Here is a 12,726-nt window from a genome sequence, read left to right on the forward strand (position 1 = left end):
CTCTTGTAGACCAGGCTGGTCTCGAACTCACAGAGATCCGCCTGCCTCTGCCTCCCGAGTGCTGGGATTAAAGGCGTGCGGAGCCACCGCCCGGCCACTAAGTCATTCTGTAAAGAGGATTCCTGGGGAAGTAAGAGCGGCTCACAGGCTGCGCTCCACTGGGTGGTGGCAGCACACACCTTTAACCTCAGCACTCGGGGGGCAAAGACAGGCGGATCACTGTGAGTTTGAGGACAGCCTGGTCTACATAGTGAGTTCCAGAACAGGTTTCGAAGCTATAGAGAAACCATGCCTCAAAAACAAAACAAAAAACAAAAACAAAAAAACAAAACAAAAAACAGAGTGTGTGCTCCTTCTGCAGAGGATTAGCACTTGGATGTTAGAACCCATGTCAGGGTGATCACAGCCACCTATGACTCCAACACCAAGGCTTCGGGGCATCTGCACTGACGTGCGCATAACCATACCCATGTTTTCAAAACATTTTAGAAAGCGGACAGAGGAGATGACTTCTTAGGCTATGCTGTCTGTCACAACTATTTAACTCTACCATGGTGGCATGAAAGCAGATGGGTGATATCTAAACAGGTGACCTCGTTCCAACTAAACTATTTACAAGGACAAGTAGGAGGCCAGAGCGAGCTGAAGGCCACAGTGCAAGCCCTATACTAGGTGCACAGTCCCCACTAGAGCCATACAAGTCTACTGATCCGGGATACTGCAGAGAACAGCCAGCCTGGAGGACTGAATCACAGAGCTCTAAGTGGGACTGGGAGTGCTCAGAGGTTCACAGAGATTTAACAATTCCGGCCAAGCAGCTCAGAGCACTAGGAGACCAAACCCCACTAAGTCCTGTAGAATGGATTGCCACGCCCCAAAGAAAAGCCGTTCTGCAAGATCAGTGGCTATTTAAAGAGCTGAGCATCTGTGGAAATAACTCCTCCTGAAAACGTTACTCGGACACTGTCTCAATTCAAATCCGACCAGGGGACGTCACCAAGTCACAATTCGAATGAGACTGAGGGAAAAGTGAGTGCTCCTCTGTGACTGATGACACACTGTCAGATAAGTGGTGGTGGAAATAATCCTTACGTATGTGACGGCTGCCTATGAGCAGCATGGAGGCTACCCAGCCATCAGAATGCTGAGGGCCACTGGCTTTGGTTTGGACTCCGTCCTCATCAAGTGGCCTTCTGGGGACAAGTATTCTCAACACGAACCTTCTTGGCGTACCTGGCAGCAGACAGGAAGGCTGGCCTTACACAGGCTCTACGCCCATGACTCGGTTTCTAGCTCATTCTCAGTCTTTGGTGAGCTAGTAGGTAGCAAGCTAGTTCCCTGGAGCTCCGGCCGTACCAGCCATTGCTTCTGGAACCTGGAGATTAAGGCCAATGGAGCGGTTTCTTTTGCAACCCGACAGTGGCAGCATGGCTGACAGCACTTGCCAGCCAAACTCCGTCCTCCGCCTGGTCCTGCTGGCCACTGTCTGGGTTCCCGAAGCACACCCACTCCTCTGTGCTTGGCTCTCTCGCCTCACTCACAGTTAAGCTGACAGGTACACAGCTTGACAAGGACACAGACGACAAGGGACTGCAGCGGTCAGAGACCTGGAAGCTAACCCACCTCCCTCTTTTACTCCTTGCAGTGCAGCGCTACCTACTTCTCTGGGAGCCGGAACGTCCAGTCGGGTTTCCTCCGGAGCCTTCACTGCAATGACAATCTGTTCGTGGAAGGCTTGGATGCTGTGGATGTCCTGATAGGTGACATACGCTAGTGTGAAAGCTGGTCAAGGATCTGACGAGATGGACAGGACACCACCCCTAGCCCCGCTGGGGAGGGAGGAGGGAGCAGAATTACTGACACTCATAAAGGGCACTGAGAGTCACAGCCAGCAGGACGGTCTGGGGGCCCAGCAGGGGCACGCTCCCAGGCCCAGGCCCTCCAGCTCCTGCTCCACAAGGCTTCCACATGCAGTGATGAACGCAGACAAACTTCAGTTAGCACAGTCTGCTTCAGAAAGAAACTAGTTCACAGATTAGGGAAAACCTGATTTTCACAATAGCTGATAAACAATTTACCATCCAGGATTACAAAAACAAAACAAAAACACAACAACAAAACACAACCAAACAAACAAATACTCCTTAATTTTAAGAATCCACAACAAACTGGGTATGTCCCTGACAACGGCCGTCATGCAGAGTTGGCCCAGGAGCAGAGTCAACACCAACATGAATTGCTCATGTGTGTTTAAGCCACAGCACTGTACTTGTGCTTAGTCTAACTTTTAAGGGCCTAATTTTATATCCCGAATAAGAAAATTAACCCCCAAAGTCTCTCTCAGACATCCTATCTACACTGGAAGCAGAAACTCTACAAAGGTTTGGATGGAAGGATATCTTTCGTTTTCTTTGTCGTCGGTTAACTCCAACAGCTGCTGAGCGCAATCTTTAATCAACTCGTCCAAGGCGTCTTCCATGGCCGACAGGTCCGAGAGCTCGGCCTGGAGCTTCTTCTGCTGGGGTGCGGCTCCGAAGTTCTTCAGGTCGGATCCTCTACGGAAGGAAACAGACATGCAGTCAGCAGGGGCCAGAAGGGAAGCAGGCTGCCTGTGGAGGGGAGCAGGCTAAGGGAGAGCGTCTGCATTTCCTTTAACACCATCTATGTGGTTATGCTCATCCTTCTTTTCTTGGGCCAGTCTCTCTAAATATAGCTTTGGCTGGCCTCAGCACAGAAAGCCACCTGCCTCTGTCTCCCGAGTCTGGGATTAAAGGTTCAGAACGGCTGACACAGTTCTCATCAAAAGTGCCTGCATTCTGTCCTAAACCAGTGTCCTTCAGGCGCTTTTCCTCAACCATTCCTTAGCCATCTGAAGACCTTTGGGTTTTACATTGCCCATTGTATCTCTAATGTACTTCAATGCCGAAATTCTTTTTCCTAAGTATACAGCTTTTTTTTGTGCACACACAGCTCTGTCTGTGTCTTAGCTTCAGGCTTCTTTCTATGAGACCCTTCCCAGTCATGTCAACTCTTTAGCAATTGCCTTTTGGCCATGGAGTATGTGTTTACCCTCAGGGTAGGGTCAGCTCACCTGCTCCACCGCCATGCAGTGAACCTGCTAAGAAGGCAGACGCCTGCTCCTCTCCAGAAAAAAACCAATCCAAGCCAGGAAGGGGCTGGGTTTCTAGCTGTGTATTCTACTGCCCCATGGGAATCATGTCTTCTGTTATTAATTTTACATTAAGAAAACACATTTTTAAAATTTCCTCTTTTATCAGATGTTTCATTATTAGCATCTTATAGGGAAAATTAATTAACCCCCTTATTCCATTTAACTTTTCCACACCATCTGAATGATATTCTTCTACACCTAATGTTCCCGTTTAGACCTACGTAGTCACTTACATCTAAGTACACTACGAGACAAGAAAACCCCAGTCTTTGCCTAAGAAGAATCATAAAAGCCTCATTCTCTATTCCCGAACACTGCTGCAGCTGGACAGATCTTAATGAGAAGGGGAAAGAACGGGAATGATGGACGTAAACTCACATCCACCGAATGTGGTTCTTGGACTTCTTTTCCACCAGCTCGATTCCATCCAGGACGTTGGTGATGTCATAGACGCGCCGTTTTCGGACTCCCAATTTTGTGGCAACCTTGTTTAAGTCAAGAATGCCCCCGGGGGCAGATCTGACGAGATCCATGAACTTGCGAGTCAAGTACACCAGTGACACATCAAAACGGGGCCTTTTCACTTTCAGAGCCTCTGCGAACGAGAGCACGGCACATGAGCTGACAATGCTCAGTCCCTTAGGATCACAGAGGATGGCAACAGAGACCCACGCTAGTTTCTATGGCAACAGTTCTCTAATGGATGAAAGGCAAATTGGCCTTGGCTGGTCTGAGCAAAGGCATTAGGTTCCCTTAAAGGCTGGAGTGAGTTTCCTCTAGTAACTATTTTCGCAAGTTTCATATTCCTTCAAGAAATTTCTGTAATCATCTCTGCTTCTCAGGCATAGGATTAGAAATGATTAGAGAATCAAATGCCCTCATTTCATACATATAATCTGACAACACACGCTTGTGAGTCAATATACACTTGGTATTCTTTCTTCTTTGGGGCACGTTGAGGTGTGAGCCCGGCTTCACAGGTGCCAGACAAGCGCATTACCGCTGAGCAACATTCTCAGGTCACAGGTACGGTTTCTCTTAATGTTAAAAATATCTACTTATTTTATGTGTATGAGTGCTTTGCCTGCATGTGTGTGCACCGTGTGTATGTCTAGCGTCCACTGAGGTCAGAAAAAGGCAAGGGATCCTCTGGAACTGGAGCTGCAGTGGTTGCGAGCCACTATGGAGGTGCCGGGGTTCTCTGGTAGAGTAACAAGTGCTCTTAACTACTGAGCCATCTCTCGAGGCGAATGGTTTTTAATATGATCTTTTAAAATCGCGATCGTGATGTATGAGCAAATGTACTTCATTCATTATTCTTTCCCCTTTTCCTTTGATTTTTTTCAAGTCAGGGTTTCTCTGTGTAGCCCTGGCTATCCTGAAACTTGCTCTGTAGACCAGGCTGGCCTCAAACTCAGAGATCTATTTCTGCCTCCTGAGTGCTGGGATTAAAGGTGTGCACACCATGCCAAGGTGTACTTCATTATTCTTAAAGGCTGAACATTTAACTTCACGCAGAATCTGTTGAGTTATCGCGATACTTTGGAACACACTATCGAATGATGCTTACAAGACAAGCCAGGGTCCATTATTCTCATTTTACACTCACTCACTGGCTAGACATTTATTGGGTACGTTTTAGTCCTATTAGCGTAGGTTAAGCACATTCCGAGGGTGTCAGCCATTTTATGAAGAACAAATCTAACTGAACATCTCTGCTGGGGGACAGCTCCCCCACCAAGAGAACTGCGTGGACCCGATAAGGAGATCTGCTATAAACCATGGCATGCTGAGTGGTATTCAAAGCCACTTGAGAACAAGAAGCGCCATCTTTACTGGAGTGGAGAACGGACCGGGTGCTCACAGAGGAGGACGCTAGGAGCAGCACAGGAAGACGATGCACGGTGCTCCCCACTCCAAGGAGGGACAAAGTGGCATCTGAGAAGTGGGATCACAGTGGGGTTCAGGCTAGAGGGGAAGAGGCAGCAGAGCCCTGGCTGGGCTTGGGAGAGCCAGAGCTGGTGGTTAAGAGGTGGTCTACATGGATGGGATGAAGACGTGGGCTTCAGAGCTAACCGTGTGGACACTGACTTTAAGCAAGCGGCTTAATTACTCTCTCTGGGCCTTGGCCTCCTCGTTCACGGTGGATGACAATCCACAGCTGTATTTTGAAGCTTAGTCACTCGAGTACAGATGCCCTAATCAGCTGGTGTGGGACAGTGGAAAGAAACATCTCAAGGGGGGTTGGAGAGATGGCTCAGTGGTTGAGAGCATTGCCTGCTCTTCCAAAGGTCCTGAGTTCAATTCCCAGCAACCAACCACATGGTGGCTCACAACCATCTGTAATGAGGTCTGGTGCCCTCTTCTGGCCTGCAGGCAGACACACAGACAGAATACTGTATAAATAATAAATAAAATATTTAAAAAAAAAAAAAGAAACATCTCAAGGGTCAAGCTGACCCAGCTTGCTGATCAGCCAGCCACAGGGGAGATGGTGGCAGACACTGAGGGAAGCAAAGGACAGTCTGTAGGATCTATATCTGGGCGTCTGTAAATGAAAAGGGTCCTCGTGGCAGGAACCAAATCAGGAGGAAATCAATGATGGGGCCATCGATCACAAAGATCACCCGATACCCTAGACATGAACCTATGACAGAGTAAAGCCAGGAAGAGTGAAGGGGCCACAGATACCACGTGGATAGGAGGCGAAGGTGACACGTACAGTAATGTCACTGCACCCCAACTCAGTCACGGAGGTACCCTTCACTATCGTTTCACTTCTGTTCTACGACCTTGTGCATGTGCAAAACCAACCACGTTCCGGGGTAGTGGCGGGGGTGCATGCCTCTAACCCCAGCACTAGGGAAGCAGAGGCTGGTAGAAAAACAAAACAAAAAAACCCCAAACTAAAAACCAAACAAACAAAAATCTAGCCACGTTCACCGTGTGACACTCAAACCTACTCAGGAGTCGACTTACTTCGCATGGACACATACTGCACGTTTTCCTCTAGGTTAATCGTTATTTTTGACGGCTGGAAAAAAAGAAAACACAAAAAACAAACAGCATTTTATAAACAGCAATGCAAATGAATTACTATTGTTCTACGATACATTCATCCGTTTCCCCATCCTCCCTCGACATAGGGTTTCTCTGTGTCGCCCTGGCTATCCTGGATCTTGCTTTGTAGACCAGGTTGGCCTTGAACTCAGAGATCCTCCTGTCTCTGCCTCCTGAGTGCTGGCATTAAAGGTGGATCACCTTTAACGTGGACCACCATGCCAGGCCATGATAGTTTTTTTTTTTTTTTAATTTTCCTTTCCACCCGAAGTAATGAGAGCGAGAGAAAATGAATCCTCACAAACTACAGCTGATGCAGTTTGTCAGGTGACGAGAATCACACGCAGAGGCTCTGTCGCCCTGTGTGGCTTGGGGTCATGTCCTAACCATCATTCTTTCCGTCTTTTCACCTGGTGTGTGACTCCCTCTCTAAGGGCCCGCCCGGGCTCAGGCCTCTCAGGCCTTCAGTGTGGATAAAGGCAGGCGGGTGGGAGACAGGGTACTTAGGAGGGAAACAAGTCCCGACAGACACTCCTATACTGACCGCAGCAGGTGCTGGGGAGAAGACGGTAAAGAACAATAGTTGGGACATGACTCCAAGCAGTACAGGCTATGGATAGAGAGATAAAAATACTGTTCCCTGCCTGGGTACACGCTATAGCCACACGGGAATGGTCCAGGTTTGTACCTGAAGAGATGGCCAAGCACATCAAGACCATGCCAAAGTCTTGTTTTAACCAGCAGAGACCCACCAAAGACTTCTGAACAAGACCACAACACAATCTCATTCTCGGTCTAAGAAATATGGCACGAAAGGGACAGCAAGCTGGCTAAAGGTAGGATGGGCCAGCCAGAGGCCAGCTGGGGCAGGGGTGGGGCAGCCAAAGCCCAGGTGGGCCAGCTAGAGCCTCGCTGGGGCAGGGGTGGGCTGGCCAGAACCCAGGTGGGCTAGGGGTGGGGCAGCCAAAGCCCAGGTGGGACAGCCAGAGCCCAGCTGGGGCAGGGGTGGGCTGGCCAGAACCCAGGTGGGCTAGGGGTGGGGCAGCCAGAGCCCAGGCAGGCAACAGAGAAGCAGCTCACACCAGAGCTATACAGAGCCTCTGCATATGAGTCTTGTCACCTCTGAAAAAGATGACAGACATCTGGTAGTAGCTTGAGATGACATTCTGCCACAAAACCAGTTTTAGGACAGTTTAGGACTAAAATGAGCAGGTGGCCTACAGGGTGTGCAATCCTGAAGTTGACACTTCTGTGGGCAGGGACTAACTCAACACTGCCGGCAATGACATCCGACGTGAGAGCTCTGAAGCAGACCTGGGAAATTCGACCACAGGGAAATATGACCAACTGTCATTGCTATTTTTACATAGAGCCTTCTCCAAACACAGTGTGAGACAAGGGCTGGCTACTGAAGCAAGGGTCCTCTTCTCCTTCTTACACTCATGTATTTTGTGCATGTATGTGTTGTGGTGTACATGTGGAGGCCGGAGGACAACTCTGTGGTGTCAGTCAGTGCTCTCCTCCCACCATGCGGTTCTTGGTTGGGGTTTGAATCCAGGCTGCCAGGCTTGGCAGCAAGCACCATAACCTACTGTGCTATCTTGCTGGCATACAAGGCTTTTTGAGAAGGGGGTCTCCTTACATAGCCCAGACTAGCCTCAAAACTCAACCTGTCCCTAAGGATGGCTTTAAATTTCTGATCATCTTGCTTTCATCTCTTGAGTGCCAGGATCGCAGATATGTACCCCAATGTCCGTTCATTTGGTCCTGGGATTGAACTGGGGTTCTTACACGCATGCTAAGTAAGTCTACCAACTGAGCCACACACTCCCGCCTCATAGCAAGGTTCTCGAATTGAGTAACAAGTCCAGCCTCCTCACACTGATGTGAAAAGCGTGTCAACAAGTATTTAGAGGTGTTACTATGCACTCATAGCTGCCTGCTGCAGAAGCTGCCTTTCTTAACCCAGAGATACAGGGCCAAGCCCTGTACACAGACTGCCTACCTATCGGCTGCCCGTTTCCTTTAGAGGGCCAGCGATTCTGCTTTCGCAGGTTGGTACAGGGACAGCATTCCAATGAGACATAAGAAAGGAAGTCCTTCTGCTCCATACTCTGCAATAAACGTAGATACATTGTATACTGCCTGCAGTGACACAGGAAACAGGTTCCCACCCCACCATTGGCTTTCTTCCCTTGTATGAAATCCCTCCTGTTTCTCAAACAGCTTCTTGTTATTACGTTCTGGCTATTCTAGAACTCCCTATGTAACTCGGGCTGTTTTTAAATATGCCATCCTTCTGCTACAGCCTTCTGAGTGCTAGAACCACATAAGTGTGCTCACCATGCCTGCACAATACTCTGCAGAGCCACCAACCCACCTTGCTGCCACATGGATAGAGGGCAGAAGCCCCCCACCCCCCAGTAGACACGATTAGAGACCTCAGGACTTTCAGAGAACACTCGCAATGGCCTTGATGAGGGAGTTACACACTTGGTGTGTTCCAAACTACTTCCCTGATGCTCCGTTTCCACGTTTAAAAACCTCTGTGTGGCCTGGAGAGATGGCTCAGAGGTTAAGAGCACTGGCTGATCTTCCGGATGTCCTGAGTTCAATTCCCAGCAACCACATGGTGGCTCACAACCATCTGTAATGAGATCTGGTGCCCTCTTCTGGCACGCAGGGATACATGCAGACAGAACACTGTACACGATAAATAAATGAATCTTAAAAAAAAAAAAAAAAAACCTCTGTGTCACATCTGGAAACACACAGGAAAGCATTACCATCCCCTGGCCCCATCCCCCTTATATACAGATTAAGTGGCTTCGGAATCTTCTCGGTTTGGAGGATTGGGGTAAGAACGGAGATGGGAGCTCAGTGTATAGCCCAGGTTGGTCTGGAACTTGCTATGCAGCCCCGGCAGGCCTTTAACTCATCACCCATCTGCCTCTGTCTCCCAAGGACTGGCACGACAGAGCAGGACCACCACGCCTGGCTAGCTTTAAAGGTGGATGAGAAAAATGAAAGGTGACTTGTAGAGACTAACATCTGAGGCACTGTCTCCAAAATGGTTAATTCTCTCTATGCAGAGGTTTCTATGGACCAGCTCCCTGCGTTGGAACAATACTCCATGAGCTCAGGGAACACTGATCTCTCCCAGGTGACCGCATTAATGTCACCCACCCAGATCGTCCTTATCTGCTAATGTGCAAACCAACTTCACCTCCTTCCAGGGCTATTTTCTCCCTGCTCCAGAGCCCACACCAGGTTTAAGCCACTCATCCTGGCAACCAGCACCCAGCAAGACACGGAACTGTTCCGCGCAATGGCTTATTAAGCTTTGGCATTGTTTTAGTCGATTAAAAAACCACTGACATGTTAAGTCACTATTTTACAGGCAAAAACCACTGACATGTTAAGTCACTATTTTACAGGCAAGAAAATGCAGAGTCTCCAACTTGATTAACTTCTTGCTTAATGTTTCTGTGCGCGGCCAGGTCTTCATGGTAGCATGAAATGAGCGGAAAGACTCAAGCTCTGCAGAGGACAGAGCAGTGAGCATAGAATGGTCTGGGGGCTAAGGAAGGGGTAAAGACACTTGTCTAAAGACAAGTTACCCGTGACGCTTGACTTCAGACATGTTGGTGACAATATGAAAATGTATACACGGGTGTCAGCTTGAGAAAACGGGGCCTGGACAGAGCATGGAACCATAGAAGAATAATGTAAGAAAGAAAAACCTGCAGCTAGATTATATTAAGAGGTTTCGACCCTGTCCTGGGAGCACCAGCGAATCACAACCAATTCCTCTGGGCAAATGAGATCGGAAACACGCTTTCATGAGATCGTTGGTTACGGGTGAAGTTCACATCAACAGTGAGGGGAGCAAGAGAGGCAGGAAATCGGTCAGGATGGCACTGTAGTGCCAGATAGTATATGACGGGAAGAGAGGTAGCTCTACTGATGTTAATTCAGAGACTTGTGGGGAGGGGCCAATTCTGGAAAAGAAAAAAAGGCAACAGCAAAGTCTAGAGTGCTGGCTTGGGCAGCAGGGTAGGTGTGCCACCACTGGGGAGGGATGTGAGAAAGAGAATGCTTTCCTAGGTAAGAAGGGGTCCCCAAATCTGGCTATGGATGTAAGAGTTTGAGATCTGCGGCTGGAGAGATGGCTCAGCAGTTAAAAGCGCTTGCTGCTCTTCCAGAGGGCTGAGTTCAGTTCCCAGCAACCACATATCAACTCAAAACCTCTTGCTAACTTCAACTCCCTCTTCTGGCCTCTGTGGGCACCACTACACACATGACATCCACACAGACATATTTTTCTTAAGTTTTAGATCTAAGTAGGTACATCTAACATACAGTTGGACAGCTCTGGGGAAGATGTATGGATTTGGGAGTTACCTTGATGCTACTGAAATCACCAGCTTGGATTAGAATATCTAAGACTTCAGAGGGCAGTATCTTTTGATGCAGTATGGAAAGTTAAGTGTTGTTTTACCAGCGTGAGCACTTAGAGGGGCTTTAGGAAATCCTCAGGAAAACACCGCGGTTACAGGCCAAAAGTCAGGAATATTACAGGCCACCTACATGAACAGAGGGTAGAGAACCCTGGATGGCACCCACATGTCTGAAAAGGGAAGAGAAGAGGACAAGGGGCCCCCACAGTGGCTGTCAAAAACACAGCAGAGAATTCTCAGCCAAGAGTGAGTGGTTAGTTGTTAAACAAGATAAGGTGTGAAACCGATACTAGAATTGACAAAAACCGACAGAGCTCTTATTTAGAACAACCTTACAGAGTGCTTAAGACTGGGTGGGAATGCAAGAGCAAGTGGATACCGAGCAGAAATCACTGTTTTAAAAGAAGGGAAAGAAATTAGGGGAGGCTGTCACCTGCAGTCATTCTGAGATTCCTCCAGCTTCCTCATTACCTAGCCACAAGCCAGCCACACAACATCAGAACAAGTCTGTTCTGACAAACTCTAAGAATAACAATCTCAAGGTTATTGTGAGCAGACCGTGCTCATGAACTAGCTGGCACGGGACTGGCCAGAACGGCTTTGGATATTGCTTGTCTTGGAGAGAAAACAGCGAACAGGAGAAGCGGACAAAGGACGGACCCAGCAGGAGCCCCGAGAACCATAGGAAGCCAGGAATGGTGGGAATTGCCGCTCTTTCATTGCCCCAGTCAAACAGCACAGATGGGAGGGCTTGATCGCTCAGTTCGGGGAAGGCACTTGCCACCTTACAAACTCAACCTGAATTCCAGCCTGCGAACCACAAAGGTGTAAGCAAAGGATAGACTTCCCCAAGTTGCCTCGTGGAATCCACGCTCCCGCCCGCCCGCCCACCCACAAAGTAAGTAATGCAATAGAAATATGTAAAAAGCAGAGGGCGGTCCGTGGATGGGGAGCTGCAGGAAGAGCCCGGGGCACCCAAGCGACAAGGGTGCAGAGGGCCGGACGCAAAGAGCGCGCCCCGCAGCACGTGACTCCCGGTGGTCCTGGCCTGCGCTCACCAGTAGGCTCTCCACGTTGATGGGGTCCCGGCACCGGCGACGCACCGTCTCCTGCGCCGGGTCCACCAGCAGGCTGGGCAGTCTCCGCGCCGGTCGCTGCTGACTCATGCTGCCCCGCGCCCCTCGCGCCCCTCGCGCCCTCCCGCCTTCCCGGGCGGCTCGGCGCGCGCGATTCCGGCTCTGCGGCCCCTTTGGGCGCCGCGCCCGGCCGCCCGCTCCACCCACGGAGTACCTCGGCTCCACCCACGGAGTGCCGCGGTCCCACTCGCCCACCGATGCGCTTAGGCGCGGAGGGGACCAGGGTGACCGCGGAGGAGCTCAGGTTCCCGGGCCGGCCATCTTCCCGCATGCGCAGTGCACTGGCCCTTGCACATGCGCACCGCCTTCCGCGGAGCTCTCCCGCGCACACTGGTCCTCGCCGGCTGCTGGCGGCCCGGTATCCCGGCATCCCGGAGGATGGATCCTCGGAGGGGATGGAGAGGAAGAAGAAAGAGGCGGAGTAGGGATTCCGGGGGACCGGAACGGGCGTTCCCGAATCCCCTACCCGTGGACTGTACCTTCTCAGCGCCCAGGGATTTTGGGTGATTGACTGTCGGGCTCCCACTACGCATCAAATGATGCTTAGCACATGCTCTTAAACAAGCCACCCTGGAGGGGCCGGAAGGCGCATGCTTCTAAGCCCAGTATCATAGAGGCTGATACGGGGAGATCATGTGCTTGAATTCGAAGCTCGCTGTGGTAGACTTTGTCTCAAAACCAGAGTCTCCCCCTCCCACACACCTTTTCATTTGCTGAATCAGCTTTTGATTCCTTATTGTGTCAGGTATTGGACTGGGCTCAAGAAGATGCCGTTTTGAATATGACAGACTGGATTTTAAATTCCAGTGAAGGAGACAGACAAAACATTTTAACTGGGGGATGGAGAGATGTCTCTGTTTTTTTTTTTTTTTTTTTTTTTTTTTTTTTTTTTTTTTTT

At 49.7% G+C, this 12,726-nt stretch overlaps 1 protein-coding gene across 1 annotated transcript in view; it reads right to left on the reverse strand.

The window, feature by feature from the left end:
• The window catches only part of E2f6 (E2F transcription factor 6), a 14,498-nt gene extending 2,365 nt beyond the window's left edge, over positions 1 to 12,133 (reverse strand). The window contains exons 1-5 of the mRNA XM_005366528.2: positions 11,751 to 12,133; positions 6,152 to 6,206; positions 3,551 to 3,767; positions 2,400 to 2,555; positions 1,661 to 1,775 (exon numbers count right to left, since the gene is read on the reverse strand). Coding sequence (XP_005366585.2) covers positions 1,661 to 1,775; positions 2,400 to 2,555; positions 3,551 to 3,767; positions 6,152 to 6,206; positions 11,751 to 11,858 — 651 coding nt within the window. The 5' untranslated portion in view covers positions 11,859 to 12,133. The remainder of the gene's footprint in view (positions 1 to 1,660; positions 1,776 to 2,399; positions 2,556 to 3,550; positions 3,768 to 6,151; positions 6,207 to 11,750) is intronic.
• Between the last annotated feature and the right edge of the window lie 593 nt (positions 12,134 to 12,726).

This window comes from Microtus ochrogaster, unplaced genomic scaffold (assembly GCF_000317375.1).
Source record: "Microtus ochrogaster isolate Prairie Vole_2 unplaced genomic scaffold, MicOch1.0 UNK10, whole genome shotgun sequence".
NCBI lineage: Eukaryota > Metazoa > Chordata > Mammalia > Rodentia > Cricetidae > Microtus > Microtus ochrogaster.